Raw genomic sequence first — 15976 nt, 5'->3', positions numbered from 1 at the left:
CTGCATCTGCCCGTCGGCGCTCACGTGGAAGGAGTAGGCGCTGGAGGGGGGAGGGAAGCATCAGCAAGACCCAGTCCCCTGTGCAAACTGAGTCCGGTTCTCCCTCTACTCCCAGAGAGCACGTCACATTAATAAAAGCCCAGCATCAAACCCAACGCCTCCTCGAAGCCGGGGGGGGCTGGGGGTGATGTAAAGGGAAGGAGCCTGCTCGGAGCCCGCTCAGCATCAGCAGCGGGATCTGCTTTGCCATCCAATGCCAGGGCGATGCCCAACATGGAGAGGTGGCACACAAGGGGAACCCCCACCCCAGCTCAGCTGGCAGCCCCCCACCAGAGGGGTCTCCCCCGCCCTGGCGTGTGCAGCACTTACGGTTTGCCCGAGGTCCCCGCCTGCATGCCGGCCGACAGCCCCGGGACACGCATGTGGCAGTGCGGGTCATAGCCGACCTAGCCAAGCAGAGAAGAGAATTCCCTTCAGCCACCCGCAGGAGGAGGAGGCCGGCCGCCGTCCCGCCACCCTGCCGGCGCACTCACCAGAGGGGAGCGGCCGTAGCCGGCGGCTCCCACGGCCGCCGCTGCCCCGTTGAGCTGTGAGGACACCAGGTGCAGCCCTGCATAGGCCCCAGCCCCGGCCATGTCGCCGTTGACGGAGGGGTGCGCCAGGCTGAAGGCGGCCGGGTAGGAGCTCTGCATGGCCAGCGGGTTCCTCAGGCCCAGAGCTGGGAAAGGAGAAAGTCATAGGCCTGGTCTACACTAGGACTTTAATTCGGATTTAGCTGCCTTAATCCGAATTAACCCTTCACCCGTCCACACTACAGAGCCAGTTAATTCGAATTAAAGGGCCCTTTAAATCGATTTCTGTACTCCACCTCGACGAACGGAGTAGAGCCTAAATCGATTTTGTTAATTCGAATTAGGGTTAGTGTGGACGCACACCACCGAATTACTGTATTTAAGTTAATGGGGTAGTGTGGCCGCACACCACCGAATTAATGTGGTTTAAAACCGAATTAAGGTGCTTAGTGTGGCCGCGCACAATCGAATTTATACAACCTGTTTCCCAAATTCGAATTATCTAAATTCGGATTAATCCTGTAGTGTAGACATACCCATAGGGATAGAGGAGCAGCAGCAGCCAGGACCCGGGGATGGGAGGGAGGAGCTCAGGGCCAAACCAAGCTATGGCGTGAACAGGCCCAACCGCATTGCGGTGTCTGGAGCAGCATCCGCTGGCCACACACGGGGCTAGGCACGAGCATGGCCTTGCTCGACGCCCGCTCTAGCCCAAGGGTAGAGCGGAGCCACCAGCCAGGGGTTGCTCTGGCCACCTGCCGCAGAGAACGGTCCCGCCAGCTTCCGCCACCACCGTCTACAGGGGGCACAGAGAGCTGGCTCTCGCTGCCACACCTGTGCATCTCGACACCGAGCGACTCCCAGGTCAGTCCTGCTTCCCGACGGCCGGATCTGCTGATGCCGCTGGCTTTGAAGCCCTGCCTTTGGCAGAGAGGCGGCATCCCGCCAGGGGTGCGCGTGAGGTCGTTCGCGGATCCTTCCGCTGGGCGTCAGGCGTGGGCTCGCTCAAGCGCCCCCTGCGCCCGGCAGGGCAGGCACCATGCTCGAGGGGCACGGACAGGGGAGCTGCCTTGCTGACCGTCGGGCAGCTGGCTCTGCCTTCGGCTGCTCCCCTCATTCAGCCCTCGCGCCCAGCAAGGCTCCAGCCCCGGCTCTAGGGCCGCCCCACGGCTTTGGGAGCTGCTTGCTGGGTACCTGGAGCCAAGGTCTCATTCTCCCAGGACAAGGCCTCTTAGAGCCACCGGACTGGATATTGCAGAGGTGGAGGAGGCGGCCCCATCACACCACTCCACCCTAGCTGGGGTGCCCTGTCCCAGCAGCCTGGCCAGGCTCCAGGTTAGCCAGGAACGGCCCGTGGTGCCACCTCTCGAGACATGGGAAGCATCAGACTGGGGTCTAGTCCCCTGCACCAGGGCAGAGCCAGAGACGGCAGCGCAGGCAGCCAAAGCCCAATCTCCTGGGTCACCACAACAGGCTGATTTGCATCCAAGTGCTGAGTGACTGCGTCTCGCTGCACCCTGCCCCACGGTCACTGTAACCTCCGTCCCCATCCCCAGCCTCCTGCTACCTAACGAATCCACCGAGGGCTTTGCCGCCCCCGGGCGGAACTGCTGGGTGGCGCTGCTGCTACTGGAGCCTGGCACCGTGGCGTCTCCTTGGGAAGTCGGGGTGCTGGACTTCAAACCGGGAGTTGCGGCTTTCTCCACCTGCAAAGGAGAGAGTCTGACTCAAAACTCAGCCGCAGCAGCAGCCTGGAAATCCCCCGCCCCCACGGGTGCCGCCTTCAGCCAGGGCTTTTCTGGGCACCGCGGGCTCCAAACCCCTCCCACCCACAGCGCTGCAGCCCCCCACTCCAAACTGGCAGCCATCCAAGCCTCTGATTTACTGCCTGGTTGGGAGCAGAGAGCCCAGCCTGGCTTCCCCCCCGGAGCCCGGGCCCCAAACACCGCTGTGAAATCGGGATGCTCCCTTGGGCACGAGAACGGGGAGACGGAGGGCTCTGTAGGGCGCTTGGAAGCTGGTAAGCGGCACTTGGCAGCAGGCCAGCTACATCCATGCCCCCCACGCACAGGGGTTAGCACAGGAGCCTGGGGCCGTGGGGAGAAGGACCCTGCGACAGGCCAGCAAACCCACCTCACCCAGGGCAGAGGCCGCTGCCAGAGGCCATCGCTAGGACGGTGGCTGCACGAGACGCCCAGGAAACACTGTCCTCCTCTCTCCCCCTGGAGCGGGCAGCCTGCATCTGCCCTTGCAATGCCTTGCGTGGCTGGTGGGGTGGACTCCGCTCCAGCAGAGCTCTCCTAGCCCTCCCGCACTGGCAGGCTGCACACGGGGCTGGCGAGAGGCGGAACAGCCCCGCTCACGCCAGCAGGGGCACGAACCGCTCCGCTAGCCCGAGGCAGAGCGACCCAGCACGTTGCGCCGAGGATGCAGGCAACTCCTCCGAGCCAAGCCCGGCGTTTGCTCCTGCTGGCAATCGGTGAGGCGGCCACGTGGGGCTGCTTTTACATGGTCACTTCCTGACCGTAATGCCCTGCCCTCTCCCGCCCCTCCCCGGAGAGAAGGGGCAGCCCGTTTCATAGCCCTGACGTCTGAGCAAAGCCAGAGCAGCTGTGCCCAGGACACGTCGGCGTTGCAAGGGGGGCAGCCCGCGTGGGCACACTGGGGTTACGCTAGCTCGCTAATCGGAGCAGAGGAGCTGCAGCAGCACAGAGGGCAGCGGGGTCCGTGCCTAGGGGCCCGGGCAGGACTGTGCCGCTGCGGCCACGCTGCTATCGCTAGCCCGCTCAGAGCTAGCCCGGATACACCGACGCGTGCTGCCCTCGCCCCTCGGAGGCCCCGATTCTGATCTCGCTCCCCCCCCGTGGGAAACGGAGGCCAGGACGAAACCCGCAGGGCGGCACCAATGTGAGATCAGACTCCGGCTCAGCCTGGCCCTCCCTTTTCGCAACAAGGGGAGCGTGCTTCCTCCCCACACCCTACTGCTCCCTGGATAGCAGGAAACCAGTGAACCCCACCAAACACAGCCCCCCCCCCCACATACACACACACACACCGTGGGCTGGTCCTTGCTCCGCGATGGGGAGGTGCTGCTGGACGAGGCCATGGAGGTGGGACTGAGCGGTACAGCCTCCTTCCGCTGCAACGGGACCTTGTCCACCCCGTTCTCGCGGGAGGAGTATGAGTGGACGCTGTGCGGGGAGGAGGGGTCCTGTGGGACAGAGCGAGATCGACCGGCCTCAGGTGGGGGGCTCCGGCTGCTGACGGGTACAGGAGCCAGGCACCTCCCACAAAGCCAGCAGGGAACTCCATACAACAGCCAGAGGCAGCGTGAGCTAGCAGTTAGAGCAGGGCTGGGCCTCTGAACTCCTGGGTTCTGTTCCCAGCTCCGGGAAGGAGGGGGCCTCTCAGGTTAGAGCAGGGAGGAGAACTAGTCCAGACTCCTGGGTGCTCGTCCCAGCTCTCCGGCTCTAGCGATTCGAGCAGGACTCCTGGGTTCCACTTCCCACCTCGGCTACACAGTAGTGCGACCTTAACCTCATAGGGCCAGTTTTGTCTTCAGTAACAGGGCCAGGCCCAGCCACAAGGAAAGTCTAGAGCCCACCAGACTGAGCCGCAGCCCATCTAAACGCCGAACCGAGCCAAGGCATGTTCCCGAGCACTGACCTCATCCACCACCAGGTTGTCCTCGCTCTTGTCCGCATCGCTGCCCTGAAACGCAGAGAGAGGCGCGTTCACACCCAGCAGCCGGCACGGCCCAGCGCACAGGGCGCTGCCCGGCTGGAGATGGGAACCAACGGGTCACGGCACCGCTTAGGCAGCGTCCCAGGGAGGCCTGCTCACGGCTCGGCACACGCAAACCCAGCCTAGAAAAAGGAGCGGTAGAGGGGAGAGGCCCCCCCACTACCTCCTCTGCCCCCCGTCCCGGGAACCACGCCCCCACACCAGCAGCTGCAAAGAACCACTCACGTAGTCCGTGACGAAGTCCTTCTCCTCAGCCTTCCTCTTCTTGCTGTTGCTCAGGTACTCCGAGATGGCTCGCACCCGCTCCCCGTTGGGCAGCGCCAGGGAGCTCTGGGGAACGAGATGAGGAGCAGCTGTGTTACGAAGCTGAGACAGCAGGCCCCGGCTTAACTCCCCCCGCCGTCCCAGCAGGATGGGCAGGGATAACGGCAGAGCCCCCTACCCTCCACCCCATGGTGCACAGGAGACGTTCCCACGAGGCCACTGCCTTAGGACAGCTGGACTCTGCTCTGCCCACGGGACCCCTAAGCCACTTACCCCTCCCCTGGCTGCATCTCTCGAGCAGCACGGGATGAACTGAAGCGCCGTTCGCCTCCCCCACTCAGCAATGGGGGCAGAGCGTAAAGCCGGAAGGGGGATCCGGCCAGGAGGCGAGCTCCTGACTCTAGACCCAGCTGCCGGGCAGTCGACAGGCCCTCCCCCACCGGGACGCGGCTCCTCCAGACCAAGCTTGGGTCCCAGTTCCAGTTCACAGCAGAAAGCGGGGTGGGGGCGGGGCAGGGGCAAGAGACTGGGTCAGAAAGACACAGGAGTGAGCTGAGCTCCATGGCCCCCAGGGCTCCGCTGACAGCTTGAGGCCACAGCCCCCCCGCCCCCCGGTTCCCACTAGCCAGGAGGCTGGGGCCCCAGAGGTTTGCGCAGGGCAGCAGAGCAGGCTGGCTGTGGGGATGCACACAGCAAGCTTTGCAATCTGGGAGATCTGCCCCGCCCCCGGATGTGAGTACTCCCACGCCTGCTGGACCGAAGGTCGTCCTCTTTCCCCTACTGGCACGTCTCCGGGCACCCCCTGATTTGTGGGTAACAGGTTGCATTGCAGGAATGGCTCCAGTTCACCAGCTAGAACCCACAGCTCTGCCCTCAACCCCAGGTCACGGTGCCCCAGGCTTTGGCCGTCCCGGACTCGGGCACCTGGCAAGCCAGCTACCGGGGGCAGATGCAGAGATCTAGGCTGGAAAGGTTCCCACTGGCAAGTCCCTGTCTGCTCTGTGGCAGCCAGGGGGACACCTAGGGATGCGCTGGCAGAGAAAGGAAACTGCTCCCCGACTCAGACGTTAGCAGGAGCTAGGATTCCTGGCTTCCACTCCTTGTGTGACATCCCCCTGCCTCAGTTTCCCCATCACTAAACCAGGCATAAGCTTCACCGGCCGCCCACGCACCATGGGCTGCTGTGGATCCAACACAGCCCTGGCATCAGAAGGGCGGTACCAGACCAACTGGAGTCAACGGGAACTGCACCCGTGGGGCTCAGCTGGGGCCCTACTCTCTGCACAGGGCATTGAGAGCTGCAGAAGGGGGGGGGGGGGGGGAGAGAGCAGGGGTGGCAGGCGAAGGAAGAGGGAGATGAACCCAGCAGCCCACGATGGGAAAAGTCTGGATTGGCAGGGCCGGGCGGGCACAGAGGGAGGGCTGCCAGGGTCACAAGCTGCAGCAGCGTCAGCCCGAACAGGAAGATTTTGCCCAGCTCTAGCCCTAGACAAAGGGTGCGGACCCCACCCCCCAAAACTGCATTCCAAGGGGTGCGCCGCTTCCAGCCCCCATGGTGAGCTAGAGGGTGGGTTCATGCGAAGCCCCCTCTTCCCCCCATACGGGGGTGCCATGCACGGCCTGCCTCCCCGGGCAACACAGAAGGGGGGGGGAACGGGACAGGAAAGAGATTCAATCCACCATGACCTTGGCCGCCTGGCTGCCTGCCAGCTCCTTACCAGCTGCACACAGCGAGGATGCTGCTTGAGGTTGTAACCCCTCTTCCGCCAGACCCGCAACCTCCTCCCCCGCCCTGACAGGAGGGAACCTCCCCCCCCACGGCTAAAAGGAAGCTTTTAAAGGCCCCCCCCCCCCAACCCAATCTCCCTGGCCAAAGCCTTTCGCAGCTGGAAGGAAACAATAAGCGGAGGAGGAGGAGGAGTACTTACGGGACCCAGGTCTCGCTCTGTCTCCATGGCAACACGGATCAGCAGCAGGGCAAGAAAGGAAGAGAGAAGAGGGTGCTGCTTTCATCTCCGAGGTGCCCCCCCCCCAGCATGCACACGCTGTCCTGCCCCCCCCTTATTCCTCTCACAGGGAGGCAGCGTCTGCTGCCACCCACCTCTGCAGCTTGTGGACAGGACAGGCTGCTAAGCCGGTCCCCAAGACCAGCCCGGCATGTTATTGGGGCGCATGGCGTGGGGGGGGGGCAGCTCCTTGCTGGGGGCATATCCTGCGCCCTGCACCGCAGTGTCCACCCCGGGGCAGAGCCCTCCGCCCCAAACCCAAGTGCTCGTTGCACCCCCTGCTAGCGGCTGGGGAGTTCCCCCAGTACGTGGCTCCAGGCGGAGGAGCCAGGCTGCTGCCTGAAATTGGCTGGAAAAGGCCCTCGCTGCAAGAGACCCCCTGCTGGCAAGGACCTAAGGGAAACTCAAACCCCCTCCCCACCATCCAGCCTCTACCCAGAGAGGGCCAGATCCACCAATGCCCCGATCCACCGATGCCCCGGCCCATGCCCAGTCGTGCTCAGTTATGACCGAGGCTGAATCTCTACCGTTTCCACCCGCAACACTTCGCCCTGTCCAATCGCTAACCCCAGTGCAAGAGAGCAGGGTGCCCAGAGAGTCTGAGAACAGCCTTTACGCTCCGGCCAAGGCTGGCCGGGATGGGGCTTAACCCCAGGGCTCTGCTCCCCCTTGCCAGCCGTACCTCAGGCTCCCTACTCTCTCTGGAGTTCACCATCTCGACAACTAGGCAGTCAGGGTCAAGTTTCCCTGCTCTCCCAACCCCCTACACCCCAGCCCTACCTCTGTGCTCGCTGTCGTGAAGTCCCCTGTCGTCCTTCGGGAGGAGCTGGCCCTGAGCTCCCAGGGCCCCGGACAGAGCCAGCAGCCCAGAAGCTCCACCGATGCTGGGCTGCATGCCGGAGGGGTGAGAGGTCAGCGGGATGGGAGGGGCGTGGTGGGACAGGTGCTGCGCCTGGAGCTGATGCTGTGGAGAGAGAGCGCGGAAGGCCGGGCGGATGAGAGGCCAGCGCCTGAGAGGAGGCGTCTGCTTTTCCCCACCCTGCCCTCAAGGGCCAGGCCAGCCTCGCTGACTCAAGGCTGAGACCCCGTGCAAGCCAGGATCTCCAAGAAGCTCACTCCATCTGGGAAGGAACCAGAGGTCGCTGCCCGACAGCGGTCAGACGGCAGGCTGTCCGGGGCCCAGAGGAAGTTTGCCTGGCCACTGCCGCCCATGTGGTACCTGCACTACGGACAGAGGACGTCAGTCTCCAGAGCTCTCAGTCCAGCCCCTGGCACCGGCGCTACATCCGCTTTAAGAAATAAAGGGAGAGGTCAGAACTACAGCGGCGGAAGGACATGAGTCTGGGCCTTCCCTGAAGCGGGCTCCCAGGTAACATCCCAGACAGGGTAACAGCGGCCAAAGTAACCTCCTTGCCTCCGCCGCAGCTGTCTTGGCTTCCCCCGGCCACCTAAGATATCACAAGCCAGGAGCCAGGCTGGGCTAGCAGCGCAATTCACCATATACAACAATCCTCTGCTTCAGCCAACCACCACTTTCCCCCTTCCTTGGTCACAAGTGAGTTTTGGATGGCTACTGTTGGGAAGATGGTGGCAAAAAAAAAAAAAATCTCTTCCCAATAGGGCCCCTTGTCAATTTCGCTTGGAAACCAAAAAATAAACCCCAAGCCCATCCCTTTCTCCAGCTGAGTCCCTAACAGTCAATGATGTCAATGATGATCCACTTTGCATTCTGCACACTTGACTTTCTACATTTCTCTCTGTGGGGCCAGAGGAGTCGGTTTCCCTCTTGTTTAGAGTCCTGTTTCAGTTGCATTCTTAGGGCTGAAACACCCAGGTGGCAAACTACAGCAGGGAAAAGTCTCTGTTTACACTGCCACAAAGCTGGTCAGAGAAGCACCTCGCTTGGCGTTCCTTTTTTATAAGAACGTTGTGGGGGTATTTGATTTTTTTTTAAAAATCAATATGGAGTATGAATCTGGAGTCACAATATAGCTTGATTGTGTCCTCTCAACCAAAAATAGGCATGGAAGGGTCAGATTTTTGTTGGTAAATGTTATTGTCACAATATACACACACATTTTCGATTAGTATTGCTGGAAACACAAACAGGCCAAGTAAGAAAAATGCTCCTTGCGAACTCAGTGTTTGATTTAAGAGTTTATCCATTTGTATATTTTGACACGTGACAGGATGTTGGTAGTTTGTGTTTTAATGGTTATAAGTATTGGCTATTCTATCCATAATTTCCCACAATGGTGAAAATGTAAACATATGTAAAAAAAAGGAAAAAATGCTTTAAAAGAATTGATATTATTCATCAAAATGATATATAAAAATATTGAACTGAATTCTGCCAAGCCTTACTAAGAAGCGGTGATGTCTGTGGCTAAGTAACCCCACACAAACATACCAGCCCACAGAATCCTCGGCACCCAAATCTATTGAGCAGCAGCAGTAATAAAATAAATACACACATCAATTATCCAGCCCTGCCATGATCCAGCTCCATCATTTTTAATGGATTCCTCCTAAGCAGCGCTCCTCTGCCCCACCAAGGTATGCAAGCGCTAATACTCTTCGATCCTCATTTGGGAGAGCCTCTTCTCCCCACCCCCTCTTCTCCTGCATCATTTGTCCTGCTTCTGTCACATCCAGGTCTCTAAGCCTCCAACTCTCAGCTGCGTTCAGCCTTCCCATCACAGCTTGTAAGAGCCAAGCTGCCAGCCCTCCCCGCCACAAGGATCCATAACGCTTCCTCGGCTTCTGTGCCGCACACTGGCCTCCGCGAACGCCACGTTTTGTTCCAGACGCTCTGCTCGGCGTCTCATGTCCCCAATCCTTGGCACGCCGTGCCAAATCCAATTACCCTGTTCCATTATCGTTTTCACGTCCCTACGTTTAAAGGCTCTCATAATCTGCTCATTAAGTGCGGCTATGGAGCAAGTTGTCACCGCTCCTTTATTGGGCCCCGCTTCCTTCCTCCGGTTTTATTTCTGCCAGCATCTCACATGCTTCCCCTCCGCTCTCGGCCCCAGGGCGGGATTATGCTTCCCTTATCCTCCCACCACTCAGTACAAAATCCCCTGCAAAGTCCCCCAGAGGGCTGGCTGCGTGTCCCCATCCATCCACCTGGCTGACAACTGGCCTGACACAGAGACAGCCATCCCAGCTCCCCCGGACACACATTCGCCAATTTTCAAGGGGGCTCGTCTCCACGCTCGTCACCCCATGTCCCTGACCAACAGGGCCGGCTCCAGGCACCAGCTTGCCAAGCGGCTGCTTGGGGCGGCCACTCCGGAGAGGGGCGGCACGTCCAGCTATTCGGCAGCAATTCGGCGGACGGTCCCTCACTCCCGCTCGGAGCAAAGGACCTCCCGCCGAGTTGCCGCCGCAGATCGCGATCACGGCTTTTTTTTGGCGCCGCTTGGGGCGGCAAAAACCCTGGAGCCGGCCCTACTGACCAATAGCTCTTCTCCGGCCTTCGACACCTCACACGGTCCCCCACGGCCAAGAAGGGGGCAGCCCAACCTTAAGACAATTCTAGGGCCCGCGCCCGGTGGGGACTGAACGGGGTTGGGTTAACGCACTAGCCCGTCCGTACTGGAGAGGGGGCGGTTGACGCTCAGAGGGCATTTCCAGGGAATCTTTGGAGGCACGCGTTTCGCTGGCATCTCAGGAAGACGAAGAGAAAGGACCCTGCCCTCCAGTGAACGGCGCCGACCACCCCCATCCTGCGTGCATGGTGCATCTCGCTGGCAGAACACAGGTGTGGAGGACCTATGGGGTACCTACAGCACCGGCCCTTTAAAAAACATCCTCCCCCCCCCCCCCCCCCAGGGTTCCCTGGAACTAGGAGACTCCGCTCCCCAGGGGGGCAGGGCAAATTTTAAAGGGCCAGGAACCTCAATAAAGCAGCTTAGGATTCTAAGTCAGGGAAGCTGCTTCCCACCTTGCTGTTAGATGCCAGAGCTAGTGGAGTGCTCCCCTCCCTCGTCCTCCCACTGAGCTCATTATGGGATAGAAGTCAGGCATCAGCCGAGGTCCCAGACAGCAGCCGCTCTGGCTAAAGTAGGACAATCCCCTCTCGGATGCTCTGAGCTGTGGGAGAGGCACCCCCCGGTGCCGAGAGAGCCCGCTACTGGGGGACATGGACCCCGCCTCGGACGGGCCAAGAGCCCCTCCCCACGGCCCCGGGCGGGCAGAAGACCGAGTTAAACCCCGGGAGGGGCAGTACACACTGTGGCCAGCAGCGGGGGACGGTCCACATACCCCGATTGCCGCGTTCAACTCTGCCATAGTCACCTGCTTGGCTCGCTCCACTGCCTGGACCACTTGCTGCTGATGCTGGGAGGAGACAAAAAAAATCCTTTGGTCACCTTTAAAAAGGCAGGGAAAGGAAATGGCATGACCTGACCCTTCCCCACCCGCAGGCGGAGGTGCCTGGCTTGCCCAGAGATTAGGAATACAGCCTGGGATGTTCCAAGCCGTGGCTGGAGCCAGGCCCGCCCAGGCAGCCTGTACGAGCCCACGCACCCCCTGCCCGCAGAGGCAACAGGTCCACCTCACCTCCTGGGACAGGAATGGGATGAGCTGGGCACAGATGACATTGAGCCGCTTGGCGATCTCCGTCTGGAAGGAGAAGACACGCAAACGTCAGCAGCACCTTTGAGCTGCTCCTGTTGCACTTCCGTTCCCCCACAGGCTCGGGCCCCTGGGCAGGGCTCACCACGGCGTGCAGAGACCTTCAAGAAACACCCCCCACTTTCCTGCCAAGGGCTGCCCGTTGGCCTAGCCGCCAAGCCAAGAGTGATCCAGAGCTAGGAGACGCTGTGCCCATTAGAGAGCCCAGGAGGAGGAGCACAAACCCGTGTCCTGACCCTATTCTAATGCAGGGGTTACCTTCCGCCTCTAGAATCCCACTGCAGCCACCCCACTTAAGCCCTGTTGTGCACCATCGAAAGCTTCGAGCGTGTCACGTGTAGATCCCCTCACTGCCAATGCAGAACGGCTGATGCTAAGCAGTTACCATGTCCCATCCCAGATTTGGCTGCATCGCAAACCGAATTATACACAGATGGGTTCTCCCAGCGCCAATGAGCTCTCACATACACACACACACACACACACACACACACACACACACACCATCCGCAGCTCCGTCTCTCCCCTCCCCGGAGAGGTAGGTAGGTATCACCCCTGTTTACTGAGGGCAAAACAGAGAGTGAAGAGCAGGACCGTGACTGGCTCACACGATCGCTGTGACAGAGCTGCAAATAGAACCCCGGAGTTCTATCGCCCCCCCCTCCCCAGTCCCTCCACGGCCTCTTCTGCTGTCAACGTGCATGCGTGACGCCCCACGCTCCCCATTTAGCGTTACGGGGGGTGAGGGGGGCAGCTTATGCAGCCACCACTCGGTGCAGCAGAAGCCAGTGCCACGTGTGGATTCTCCCGCTCAGTGGAGCAAGCGGAGAGCCACGAGCCGGACAAGTGTGCAGGCTGCCGGGGCTCATTTCCTCCTCGGAGAGCTCCCTGGGAAAGGGGGAGTCTTGGGGGAGGCAGGCAGGCCGTCAGCTCTCCGGGGCAGGGCCCGTTGTTTGTGCAATGCCTGGCGCAGAGGGGAGCTGCTCCAGAACCGGGGCTCCCGGATGCTGCTGCAAGCCAAATACACACTAGTTCCCACCCCTGGCGGAAAGAAGACTAATGCTCCCCTATTCCTGTGCATCCCCCCCCACCACCATCCCCTGGTAGCAGATACTGCCACTCCCCAGAAGCCACTGACACGTCAAAGCCCGTCTGGACGGAGAATGTGACGCCCAAGCAAGCTCTTCATTCATCGCTGCGTCCACGGCCCCCCAGGGTAAGAGAGACACTTATCTGCTTAATACCCAGCTCTGCCCCCTTCCTTGATAGCCACTCTCTGTCCTGCGGGCTCCTTCCAACCCAGGCCCTCCAGACCCAGCAGGAGTCCTGCCGCCCAGCTACAATGAATGGGGGAAGGCAGAGGAACCCCACCCTGAAAGGGCACCGTGTGATCCAGAGAGCACCTGGAGGGGACCGGGGGGTGAGGGGTCCTTACTGCAAGCGACGCCACTCAGCTTCCCTGGGAAACCAAGCAACAGTCACCCCTGGAGAGGTGAGGAACAGAGCCCCCTGCACCCCAAGCCAGTCCCTGCAGACTCAGCCTGCTCCATGTTCAGCGCTCCTCCGGCCTCGGCAGCTCTCCGTGCACGGGGCGGGAAGCCCACTGCATCTCAGAAGCCAGGTCCGAGCATCCAGACCAGGTGCTGACATGCCTGCTATGTCCCACCCCAGAGAAAGCTTCCCCCAGCCCCTCAGTGCAACCATCTCCCCATGACGGACAGCTAATGAGCCATGCAACACCAAATTTCGGTGATAGCATCCTGCCCCCTCCCCACCAATGTCCTGTCAAGATGCCCACCCCGAAACGTCTCCTCTCCCCACCAGAAATAGTTCTCCAGCCCTGCCGAGTGCTAATTGATGCTCTCGGTGGTTTGCCAGGAAGCCCTGGAGAGGTGCTCTCGTTACAGCTGCTGTTTTTCTGCAACACTTGAGTGCCACAAGCAATCAGAAGGCCTGAACGCAGGAAGAGAGCAAGGGAGGGAGAGGAAAAGAGGTGGAGAGAGGACAGCACTGCACTTCAATCAATGCCCCGAGCTACCAAGCTGGGCAAGGCCAGACAAAGACTCCCCCGCCAACGTTCCAGCTTCGAGCAGCTGAAGAAAGCAGTGAATTAAAGAGACAGGGATCCCTTCAAACACAGGGGGGGAAGCCAGGCTGGGGTGACCCTCACAGCCCCCACCCCACGAATCAGCTGGGGGGAGGGAATTCCAACTGAGGAACCCCTTCCTGGGGCTGGTTCATTCACGCTGCCCTAAGGCCTCTCTCTAGCACGACCCAGCTGTGGGGGAAGGGAAGGGTACCTGACACCCCAACTCTCACCAGCTTTGGGCCCCAAGCAGCTCTGCTCTTCCCAACGCTGGAGTGAAGGCAGCTGCTTCTAAGAAGCCACCACAGGCAGGGCGGGAGGCAAGCAGCCGCTGGATTTGCCTCCCAAATCAAGAGACTTGCAGGGCCCTGGTGGGGGCATATGCCCGAGAAAATGACCCACTACAGCCCACTCAGAGCACGCCGGGCAGGATTTGAGCAGACAGAGAAGAGAACATCAGACCCACCCACAGGTGGCCAGAAAAGGGTCCCCACATCTGCAGCCATCGCACACGGGACGCACCCGTGGGAGTCATATGGGCCCGAAGAGATGCTCGGTACCTCCCCCTTTATCGCTATCTAATGGGGTGACCCTCATTCGAGCCACGTGCCGAGGGGGGCTACCGGAGATCAGTCAGAGGCCGCACAGCCTAGCAGATGGGGCACCGGATTGGGAGTCAGGCCAGCGACCTGGGAAAGTCACCTCCATTTAGACTGCAAGCTCTTCTGGGGAGGGCCTTTGTGCGTCTGTCCAGCATCTAGCACAGTGCAGCCCTGATCTCAGCTGGAGCCTGTAAATCTAATGATCCCGTCCTAGATCTCGCTCTCTCACCCAAGAAAAACAAAGCCAAGAGCCATGTGCTCTCTGCATTCCCCCCCCAGCACCAAAAAGGAAACAGCCACTCCCCTCCCCTGATACTCACTAGCCCCCAGAAAAAAAAATTTGGCAGCAGGTAGTTTCTGGGAAGGATTTAGCCATCTCCTGGGGCCAGCAGTGATGGATTCTCCTTCCTAATGCACTGATGGGCAGCCAGCTCCTCGGGGAACGCTGCCTCCAATTCGCTCGCGCTCGTTAATGTGCAATTTACTGGCACTTTAACGCTCTCAGCATGAAAAATGATCATGCTGTTTTCAGGGCTTTTTCTCCCCCCTCCCCAAGCTCCTTCGCTCGCTATTTTGGGTAGAAAAGTCCAAATCCAGGCAGATTTGAGGGTTTTTCCTGGTACAAATAACATGCCAAAAATATCATCTCGCCGGGATCTGCCTGCAGCTTCTCCTGCCTGGACCACGGCAGGGTTTATAGTGCTACACGGAGCAGCCATTAAAAGAAAATCCAGCTTCTCCAGCCGCAGTGCAATGACTCCCCTGTTGAATGCTTAGGGACCAGGGCTTCCTTCCCAGTCCAGGAGCCGGCCAGAGAGAAGAAAGCCATTCCAACAGAGCTTGGCCCGCTCACCTCCCAGCCTCTTCAAAGCTCTGACACAAGAAAGCGGCGCACTCCAGAGTCACACGACACGAGGGAGAAACCAGGCCGCCTGGGGAGAAGTGACAGGGCTTAACTAGAGCGTCGCGCCCGGTAGTGAAGAGCGGCCAGGGTTAAAAGGGATTGGACGGGTCAGTTGAGAGCTGGCGGGATACAGAGCCTTTTGACCGGGTCGCCGGTTCGAAGTCAGCCAGAGGGCAGCAGCGGCGGAGAATCCCGGCACGCGATGGCGACGCCAGAAGAAGCGGATCGCCTTCGTCTCGTTCCGAACGGACGCCTTTAGCCATCACAGCTGCCCCATAGCAGCCGCCCGCTGGGCGCTCGAGACGACGGGGTTTTGGGATCCTTCTCTGAGCTTATTGAGAGTAGGGCGGGCGACCCGGCTCAGCGAGACGTGCGTTGGGTGGACTCTTCCTTGGCCGGACCATTCAGACGCTTGTCCTTTTTATTAACGAGACTCCTTATTGAGCATTAAGTTAACGATGCGCTCTTTATGCCAGCAGCTAGCGGCGTGCGATAAAGCAAAATAAAATAGGGCTTGTGCGGGTTGGTAGAGGCAGCGGGCCGGGGACCCGGGGCATTAGGTTGCCTGCTGGGGGGGCGGGGTGGGAACGGGGACAAGACCCAGACTAAGGCTCCACTTGCGACGACGAGCCAGCCGTGCAAAGGAGAGGTCCCATCTCCCCACAGCACCGATAACCTGCGGCCTTCGGCGCGGGCAGCTCCCATTTCTCACACGAGGGCCATTGGCTGTCAGAGCGCAGACTTACGGGCCCTCGTTAAAAGTGCAGACAGCACGCTGGCAGGCGGCCAGCGGCACCTGGAATCGGCAGTAAATACTGCTGTCTGCGCGGCGCTGTGAGCGAGCAGCCAGATGAAATGGGGCGGGGGGGGGGGGGGGGGGGGGGAGCGGGGGCTGGCCGCTTCCCGGGGGCCCGCCGCGCCCCGGGCGGGGGGGGGGGCTTCCCTTAGTCCCTGGCTTTACCAGGTGGCCTTTTCCTTCTGCTGGGAAGGCAGCAGAGAAGCAGGCCGGCTACGCAAAGCCAGGGAGCAGGGCAGCCGTCAGTGCAACCTGGAGCTAAGGATACCCCACCACATCCCCCAGTGCTCCTGAGGTGAGGGGGGGGGACAGACCAATCTTGGCTGCAGCCGGGTCTCCAAACCAAACACGACCCTGGCAC

General features: G+C 60.5%; 1 protein-coding gene across 1 annotated transcript in view; it reads right to left on the bottom strand.

Moving 5' to 3' along the window:
* The window catches only part of LOC112123421 (transducin-like enhancer protein 1), a gene marked incomplete at its 3' end in the record, with an annotated part of 20654 nt that continues 4678 nt past the window's right edge, over positions 1-15976 (bottom strand). The window contains exons 6-16 of the mRNA XM_026655065.1: positions 11153-11215; positions 10856-10930; positions 7367-7550; positions 6509-6525; positions 4542-4646; positions 4239-4283; positions 3628-3783; positions 2140-2278; positions 534-718; positions 370-446; positions 1-40 (exon numbers count right to left, since the gene is read on the bottom strand). Of these exons, the coding sequence (XP_026510850.1) occupies positions 1-40; positions 370-446; positions 534-718; positions 2140-2278; positions 3628-3783; positions 4239-4283; positions 4542-4646; positions 6509-6525; positions 7367-7550; positions 10856-10930; positions 11153-11215 (1086 nt within the window). The remainder of the gene's footprint in view (positions 41-369; positions 447-533; positions 719-2139; positions 2279-3627; positions 3784-4238; positions 4284-4541; positions 4647-6508; positions 6526-7366; positions 7551-10855; positions 10931-11152; positions 11216-15976) is intronic.

The sequence above is a fragment of the Terrapene carolina genome, unplaced genomic scaffold, assembly GCF_002925995.2.
Source record: "Terrapene carolina triunguis isolate 2854851 unplaced genomic scaffold, T_m_triunguis-2.0 Scaffold194, whole genome shotgun sequence".
NCBI lineage: Eukaryota > Metazoa > Chordata > Testudines > Emydidae > Terrapene > Terrapene triunguis.
The sequence above is the reverse complement of the archived record's forward strand: the minus strand, read 5'-3'. Positions and strand labels throughout refer to the sequence as shown.